Source organism: Pistacia vera, unplaced genomic scaffold (genome assembly GCF_008641045.1).
Source record: "Pistacia vera cultivar Batoury unplaced genomic scaffold, PisVer_v2 Contig784, whole genome shotgun sequence".
Classification (NCBI taxonomy): domain Eukaryota; kingdom Viridiplantae; phylum Streptophyta; class Magnoliopsida; order Sapindales; family Anacardiaceae; genus Pistacia; species Pistacia vera.
Genome location: NW_022196650.1, coordinates 186901 through 196656, shown reverse-complemented (window position 1 = coordinate 196656; position 9756 = coordinate 186901). Strand labels below are relative to the sequence as shown.

Sequence of the window (9756 nt, the reverse complement as noted above, 5' to 3'; positions counted from 1 at the left end):
GCTTAAGAACTTCGCATTACAACTATAATCACAGTCCCTGATTAGACTTCTGGTGTAGCAGATCGCTAGTGGCCTCAACCTTACGGGATCAGTTTCTCATTCCGTACAGGTAGATTTTTACGTCTATAGTTATTAAAAAAAAAAAAAAAAAAAACTCAATGACTATATAACAAGTTAACTATCGTGAATATAAATAACTGGAAATGTACGTTTATTATGTCCCCATAATTGTATATATGAGTCTTCTTTCTATTAATAAAAAATTATTATACCAGTGTAGTTCATATAAAAAAAAAAAATTAAATTTTATTTAAAAAGATTTAACCCTCCCCAAAATAAAATCCTGGTTTCACCTTTATACTCCACCCTCCCATTTTTATCTTATTCATTTTTTATGCAATAAATTAAATTTAGGTTCTTTTGAACTTTATTTTATTGTTTAAAATTAAATAATTTAACTACTCATATATTTATTTTAATTATAATTTATTATATAAAATTGGTTAATAAATATTACTGTAGCTATAATTAAAATTGAAGAAATAAGAACCGAAAAGAATATAAAATTAGACAAAGAGTATTATGGTAAAGTAATGAATATTTTGGGTATACATATTACTATCCGGAAACCTTGGTGTTTTTTTTTTCTTCAAACCTAGAGGGGGAAACTGTTATAAACCCATTACCGTAGCTGGTCAGACACGGAAAGTATACTGTATAAGATTCCGTGGCCCATACTTTATGTCTTCCAAGTTAACGAAGTATCTTACATTTATCCATCAGCATAGCGTTTCAATTTTCAATTCCCAAAGTGATAAAACTTGCAGAACTCAGAAACTCCGTATGGGCTCCATTGACGAAGAAAGATTGCTCTTGGAACAAGGACGCACCCAGGTTTTCCGTTAATTTTCGAAACTTTTAATTTTGATTATATGAACAAAACCAAATTTTAGATGTTTTGCTTTTGCTGCAATCTTATTTAGAGATTTTGAATTCGTGGAAAAGTCAAAATCCAAAGCTTTTGTTGTGGAATTCGTTTTCTGATTGGCTGTGGATCTAGTTAATTTAATTTGGGTTATTGTCGATTGCATATGAAAGTATTTCTTAGACTTTGTAGACTTTGTTCGGGTAGTTGGAAATTAATTCAATTAGCTCAATGGCTAATGATATGCAGCTACTTTTCCTTTTCTTAAGTCTATATTTTTAGAGTTCTTTGATGTTTAGTTTGACCATATAGAAGCTTGAAGGCGTACTTGAACTATATGGTCGTATTTTGAATTTAGTTATAGGTTTGCTTTCGAATGGTTGAATATGGTCTTCGCATAATCGGATCATATGTGAATGTGTAAACTTCTTAAATTTTTGATTTTGGGGATGCATAGTAAATTATGTTTTCATTGTACGGCTTCCGTTCTTGGGGAATCAGAATCATTACTTGAATTCATCATACATCATACTCCCAATATCAATATATTGTTATAGCACCATCACGTTTCTCTTCTGTTATCATTCTTTTCTTCTTTTAAAATTCTTAGGCATAAGTTCCTAAGCGTATAAGAATTTTATGGAGTGACTCAGCATCTCATCATTGTTTGCTGAGTTGAATTCCTTGGGCCCATATTGGCTTGCTGTATCCAAAAGTAAATTTTCTGCACTTTGTGTACTTAGAGCAGTGTCAGGTTGTAGTGATTGAATGCTATAGGGTGGGTCTGTGTCATCTTAATGGGCTGCCATGAGAATCCAAGTGATTCCAATCAGGTTGAATTTGAAATTTATTGATGTAATATTCATATTGAAGTGCTCTTTTATATGTGTGTATAAGTTGTGTTATCTTATTCTTTTTGTGTATTCTACCAATTCTGTATTTTCTTTTGCTGGCATTTTTATGTGGTAATATGTCCTTTTCCTTTAATATTTAATGGTATATAGAATTGTGCACTTCAGATTGTTGGACCTGTCTCCATGTGTTTATGTTAGGGGATGACTGATTTTCCCTTGGGTAATTAAATATTTTTTACAATCATGGTTGGAAGATACTAAAAAGCCAAAGATAAGTTGTTAAATCTCTATTCTTAACGTTTGTGAAAATCCATGGATAAAAATTAAAAGCAACTAATTATTCTTATATTTTCATTGGAGTATGCCTTGTATTGTTTTATCTATCTTACTCTTGACTTCTTTTGCCTATCTTTAGAATGAGAGCAGTCAATTGTACACAGGAGATGGTTCCGTAGACATTAATGGGAAACCTGTTCTGAAGCAGAATACTGGAAATTGGAGAGCATGCCCTTTCATACTGGGTGATTTATCATTTTTCTTTATGGCACTTTTTCTTGAATATTTCTATTTCTGACGTTCTTAATCTAAAATACAGGTACTGAATGTTGTGAACGTTTGGCCTACTATGGAATTGCGACCAATCTTGTTTCTTATCTTACCAACAAACTACACGAAGGAAATGTTTCTGCTGCAAGAAATGTTACCACCTGGCAAGGCACTTGCTATCTTACACCTCTTATTGGAGCCATCTTAGCTGATGCTTATTGGGGAAGATATTGGACAATTGCTGCTTTCTCCACAATTTACTTTATTGTAATTCATCTCGCTTTAACTGCAGCTGTTTCTTTTGACTACATGTCTTTTGTAAAATTTTATGAAGTCTTTAGTAACATAAATTTGTTTTGGTGTAGGGAATGTGCACATTGACCCTTTCAGCATCAATTCCTGCACTAAAACCTGCTGAATGTGTGGGTTCTGCCTGCCCTTCAGCTACTCTGGCTCAGTATGCAGTATTCTTCTTTGGGCTTTATCTGATTGCGCTTGGTACTGGTGGTATTAAACCATGTGTTTCGTCCTTTGGGGCAGATCAGTTTGATGATACTGATCCTAAAGAAAGAGTAAAGAAGGGGTCCTTCTTCAACTGGTTTTATTTTTCTATCAATATAGGTGCTCTGATATCTAGTAGTTTCCTGGTGTGGATTCAAGACAATGCTGGGTGGGGTCTAGGATTTGGAATTCCTGCATTGTTTATGGGCGCTGCAATTGCAAGTTTCTTTTCAGGCACTCCCCTCTATAGATTTCAAAGACCAGGGGGAAGCCCAGTTACAAGAATGTGTCAGGTTTTGGTTGCTTCAATCCGTAAGTGGAATTTGGAGGTACCTATAGACAGTAGTCTCCTTTATGAAACTCAAGATAAAAACTCTGCCATTGAAGGAAGTCGAAAGATCGAGCATAGTGATGAACTTAAGTAAAATTTTTCTTCATCTCTCTGAGTTTCAACACTTTTATCCTTGCCAAAATATTTTTTTCCAATCTGTATGACTTTTTATTTTCATGTTACATATAGAAAGGTCATAATGGGGTGTGTATTGGACATCCACGAAAATTAGATTTTCTGTGTCTGTCTCTATCTGTCTTCCTTGTAATTTTTTAATTCAAATTTACAAATTTAGACCTTTTAACAAGTAGCCACCTAATTAGGCTCTCTCTCTTTGTGTCTCATTTTTCTTTTTTCAACTTCCAATTTAAATAGGTTCTCTCTCTCTCTCTCTCTCTCTCTCTGTCTCATCTTTTTTTTTTTTGAGCATTTGAACACAAGATAGACACGTTAAATAGGGATAGCTTAATGATATTGAAAATTAGGAATGTTGCCCTTAAAATCTTTAGATGAAATTATTTGATGTAGTTCTGAGAATAATGATAATATATGTTTTCAGTTATGTAGCACATTTCATGGAATTTCAGTATAATGATTTTACACAAGCTCTCAGTGCATCTGTAATTTAATTTAATTTGCTTGCTTTCAAATTTTGCAGGCACTTCTCACAATTGTTTTATAAAATTTGAGATTATATTCTGAATTTGTCTCTTCTAGTTTTAGATGTAAGATTGAGGAAAAATACATTGTAATGAAACTTCTAAGTAAAGCTATAATAAATCTGTTTTATTTCTCAGTATATTGTTTAATTTCTTTTTCCTCTTTTTTGCTTGCATGACTCTAATATAGTCTTTTTGTGTATGACATTGGGATAACTTCAGTGTGCTTGCATAGAAGTTTCAATTTAAGTTTTCTTGATTTCCTTAAAGCAGTAGAAATTTTCTCCCAGAAGTGAAAAAAAAAAAGAACGAATACCCACTTTTATTGCTTGCAGGTGCCTTGATAAAGCTGCTGTGCTTTCAGATACTGAGATCAAAAGTGGGGATTATTCCAATCCTTGGATGCTTTGCACTGTAACACAGGTGGAGGAATTGAAAATTTTAATCCGTATGTTTCCCATCTGGGCTACTGGAATTATATTTTCTGCTGTCTATGCCCAAATGTCTACAATGTTTGTGGAACAAGGGATGATGATGGACACATCAATTGGTTCTTTCACCATTCCTCCGGCCTCTCTTTCAAGTTTTGATGTTATCAGTGTTATTTTCTGGGTCCCCATCTATGATAAGTTCATTGTACCTATTGCAAGGAAGTTCACAGGCAAGGAGAGAGGCTTCTCAGAGTTGCAGCGAATGGGAATTGGCCTCTTTCTTTCAATTCTGTGCATGTCGGCAGCTGCATTGGTGGAGATTAACCGGCTACAGATTGCAAGAGAGCTTGGGCTGGTTGATGAAGATGTTGCCGTGCCATTAAGTATCTTTTGGCAAATTCCTCAATATTTCTTGTTGGGTGCTGCTGAGGTATGTACATTCATTGGGCAGCTTGAGTTTTTCTATGACCAATCTCCCGATGCCATGCGAAGCTTGTGCAGCGCATTGTCACTTCTGACAACGTCATTGGGCAATTACCTGAGCTCATTTATTTTGACAATGGTAACGTACTTCACAACTAAAGGTGGGAAAACTGGATGGATTCCGGATAACTTGAATGAGGGTCATCTTGATTACTTCTTCTGGCTTTTGGCTGGACTCAGCTTCTTTAACATGTTGGTGTATGTTGTTTGTGCCAAAAAGTACAAGAAGAAGAAGGCTTCTTAATTTTTTTACGGAACTTTAAATAGAAATGGTGTGTACATAAAATCTGCATGTTCTGCAATCAGTTGAAGGTTCAAAAGCTAATCTATTTTGCTTGTAATGGTGGACTGAAAAATGATGTACGTAAAATAATATCTAATCTATTCTGCTTGTAATAGCTACACGTATGTACTTTATGTTATTTGTTATTTGTTATTGATTCCATATTTTTTATGCGTGTTCCACATTACTGTTCTTATGATAAATATTACGAATTTGTTCATTTCCATTACTGATAATGGACTAGTATTATAGGTGATAACTTCACAAATTTATTTATTATTACATTAGAACTTCTCTATAGTCATAATCGTGGGATCAATTAAATTTATTATTATAAGGATTTTATAATTTAATAGAGGTGTAGTTACAAGAATTATTGTTTTGATTTCGTATTTTATAATTCATGTTTTAGTAGTATTAGGATTTTAATTCATTATTTTAATAACATTGGGATAGTACGGAAATAGATATCAAAGAGTTACAATAAAATTGAGTGATCAAATTTGACAACTTTACTATACTAATCAAATAGATATTAATTTCTTCCTCAATAATCCAAATGAGCAACAAGTCGTATATGTTTTAACTGAAATTTTTTTTTTACTAGAATTAGACAAGAAGAGGAAGAAGATAATCTTGAGGATAATAGTATGAAAATACAAAAATTTCATGACAAGAAGCTCTAAACATGCTTGAGAGCTAGAAATATTTTGGCTTCAACAAGAAAATATCCATGCTGATGGCTTATTATGTATCCGTAAGATAAAAGATGTGGTAACAACTCTAAAGCATAAATCATTGTCCCAAACAACTTTAGATAAATATTTTATTTCATCATAAACCTTTAATGTAAAATAACATATATTTCTTGCAATATACATATAATTATTATTATGTAAAGGCAAGTTCCTTAAGATGAGACCTAAAAAAATTATAATTTATTACAATGTGAAATTTATTCTTATTTATAACTGGCCCAAGTTGGGACCGAAAGTTTTTATGACTACATGAAAATTATTCTTATATGGAATATCACTATAGAGAGGTTTTACTGTATTATAAGTTCGATAGGTTAATTTTATTACCCTTGTGAAGGGTAGCTAAGCCGACCCATTATTTTAAAACGAAACCAAAAAATGTTATGATCCCTCACCTCCTCTAAGGTTTCTGACACTCCCATAAGTTTAAAATATTATCCCTCTCCTCCCTCATATTTTAAAAATTCTCTCAAACCTTTCCTCTACAATTGACTAAAATAATTCGTTGGGTTTATTTGGTATAAGATGAGTAGTACGAAAGGATCTTTATCATGATATACAGCTAGGAGTGGGCGGGTCCAAGTACTCGTCCAAATCCCATGGAACTGAAACCATAATGAAAACAGGCCGATTCTTGGGATTTGAACTGAAACCGGAATCACTCAGCTTTGGTTCTTAAATGCAAGGAATCGGAACCTGAAACACAGGTTTCTACTTTGGTTTAGGGTACCTAGGAAAATTACGAATACACTTATATTTTTCACAAAAATGACAAATATACTTTGTAAAAATTAAATAAACCCCTAATTGTTTACAAAAATTACAAATACACCCTATAGTTTGTTTACAAAAATTGTAATTTTTATCTTCTCCTCCTCTTCTTCTCCAAACCCTACCGCTAAAATTTTTAAACTTCAAAATGATTACGAGAGGGAGCAAATCAGAGAAGGTAAAGAGAAATTTTCAATAATTTGATTCATATTGCGATGGTGGCCTTAACAAAGAAATGGTTGCTTGATGTGTGATTTCACAAACATGTATATTTAGCAAGTGTACTAGTCGCAAAAAGTAATAAAGTGATGAATAGAGTATTGTTCCCATGAGGATTGAGTGCTAAGTATAGATTTTCCTAATTTTATAACTAAATGAAGAACACAAAAATTTGGATTTGTGAGAGCTACTAAAAACTAAATTAGAACAAAACAAAAGAGATAACTATATTTAACACAATAAAAGCAACTCAACAACGAAATTCAATTCAAGAAGAGAGGTTAGGGTTTCGATTTCACCAAGTTATTCTTATTCAACCTAATAATCCTATTATCTTCAAGTTCACATGCACGAATTACAAATCAGACTCCCTAGGTTGTAAAATATACATTTTTCAGGCTATAATTTACTACTTATCCCTATTAAACTTCCGCATCCAACAAATTGAAATTTAATAGTTCAAAGTCCCTTAAGCATGTGCAATCCTATAAAGATTTTATAGATTGCGTTTGTCTATCTCTAGTTTTTGCTCAATCTATGGTGTTTACCTTAAGAAGCTAACACATGAATCACTTATCAGTCTCATCATGCTCAACATTCATTTGATTCAAAAACCTAACAATCAAATGTAGTAAGAACAAAGATAAACAACTAATCCATGCAATAGAACCCAAAAACAACAAGATATTATAGATTAAATCATTATAAACAAAGATCCATCAAAACCCACCCTAACCCAAAAACGAGTTAGTTTATGTTCAAAATGGACATAAACATTAAATACATAACAAGATCAGAGTTCAACATCATAAAACAACAAAGGGAAAAGAAACTTCTCTAATTTGGAGACCCAAATTCTTCCAATCTTCTTCTCCTCTCCCCCATTTCCCAAAATGTCGATCTCCCTCTCAAAATAAGCTAACTTTTTTCTTAAATAGTCGCCTAAAACCCTAGACCTAATACTATATAAGAAAAACGCAACGTTTTAACAAAAACTTAAAATTGCAGTTTTCATCGTGGCGAAGAAAAAATCTTGCCGCGGCATCGACTTGAGTTTTATTGACCCACGATTCCAAAGGCTAGCTTGTCGCGGCGAAGAGAAAACCTTGTCATGGCGAACTTCTTATCTTCTTTGCTAAATTTATGGAGCTACCCTCTGCTTGCTTCTTCACTTGAATCTTTGATCTTCTTGATCTCCAATAGGAACAAACTCCGAAGGTGCTTCCAATCAGCATCATAATTTCTCAATCTTCTGAATTTCGCTTGATTTCGGGTCTGGAAACTCATTTTGCTTTGTTGTGTTCCAATTGCATGTTTTGGCCTGGAACATAAAATATGCAGAATTGAGTAACAATTCAGGCACAAAACTCGTAAGAAGTATCCAAAAATCCTACAAAATCATATAGAAAAATAGTATAATCCTAGGATTATCAAATACCCCCCAAACTTAAGGTATACTCGTCCTCGAGAATCAGGAACAAAGTGAAACAAACGAAAAACAACATAAAACTAAAATAGCAAGGGAAAATTAAAATTAAACACAAAAGAAATGCCTAGAATTGATTGCAAATGCAAGTCTCAAAAATTGTTGATACATTATCACAAGAAAATACTTAGCACTCCAAAAAGTCATAAATTGAGTTGACTGTCTTTCTCTATCGGTCTCCTAAGTAGGTAGTCCCCACTTCAATCCACCTTCCGTCCCAGATTATTTTATGCAGAAATGTAAAGTTTATCAAATGGTGGTAGACTCCATAAGCCTAAGTATAGAACCACTCTCTATTAATGTAGGCTAGATATTGCTAAGGATCAACAAGTCTTTGTAAGCTTGTAACGTTAAGCTTGGGTACGTGGCTAAAAAAAAAAGATACGAAAAAAAAGCAAGAGAACTCGGTTTTCCTCATGCAAACACAAAGAGCTACAATAGTCCCATTTTCCTTCTCAATCACCAACCAAAAGTATCAACCCTTTTTACAATCCAAACTTATGCACTTCTTATTTTTGTACTGGAAATGCATAAGTAAATCAAGAACTTTAATTGAAACTATATATAGAGTTTTTTTTTTTTTTTGGTTTAGAACCCCAAAAACAACAATGCAATCAGAATGGGGTTACTTGCCCCTTTTAATTTACAACCTCCAAACTTTAACTTTTTGATCCATCAGTTATTCACACACCTCCAAAGCTCTTTTATGTTATACACAAGGTCCTAAGTTCTCCTAAAGGATATGATAAAGTGTTTAGGGTAAAGGGGTTGGACAATTTAGTTGCACGAAAGAGAAATAAGGCAATATATATATATATTATCAAAAGGCTCAAACAGGTGACTAGGGACAATTCATTTATGGGTTGGCTAAGAAGGCTCAAATGTTCCAAAAAATTGCCTCAATCATTTCCTCAACAATGTCTAATCCTAGAATTTTGCCTCAAACACCTCTCAACTGGGTTCTAGAGTCTACCAACATTATCAAGACTTTACATAGCTACATAAGCATGCCAAAAGAATGAACATTGCGGTTAAACCACTCAACAAACCTTAGGCTAAATCAAGTCAACCAACATAAACTTGAAGAAATGCTTCGCATCTTCTATAAATAATATTCCAACAATCAAAATCTCTTCATGAACTTATGCAGTTAGTCTAGGCAACAAAAAATAACAACAAACACCCAAAATCAAAATACACAACTTCATGAACTTATGCAATTAGTCTAGGCAACAAAAAATAACAACAAACACCCAAAATCAAAATACACAACGCAAAAACCATAAAACACACAAAGATGAAAGTCAATTAAAACATGCAAAAATTTTCTAATTTTTCTCTACCCCCCAAACTCAAATGACATTGTCCTTAATGTCAACCGATAATGAACATAGGAATGGAAAAACAAGCTTAAGGTTATGAGATACTCCCCCGATTAATCCATGAAGATCGAAATGAGCACAAAATCTAGACATCGCTTCATAGTTTTCTTTATCAGCAAAATTTGTA

General features: G+C 33.2%; 1 protein-coding gene across 1 annotated transcript; it reads left to right on the top strand.

Annotated features, from left to right (window-relative positions):
- Window positions 1-739: 739 nt before the first annotated feature.
- LOC116116812 (protein NRT1/ PTR FAMILY 8.3-like) lies at window positions 740-5171 on the top strand. Its single transcript, XM_031402865.1, has 5 exons — window positions 740-894; window positions 2195-2300; window positions 2375-2592; window positions 2691-3247; window positions 4152-5171. Exons 1-5 carry the CDS (start codon window positions 742-744, stop codon window positions 4972-4974), a joined length of 1857 nt encoding a protein of 618 aa, XP_031258725.1. The 5' UTR covers window positions 740-741; the 3' UTR covers window positions 4975-5171.
- The last annotated feature ends 4585 nt before the right edge of the window (window positions 5172-9756 follow it).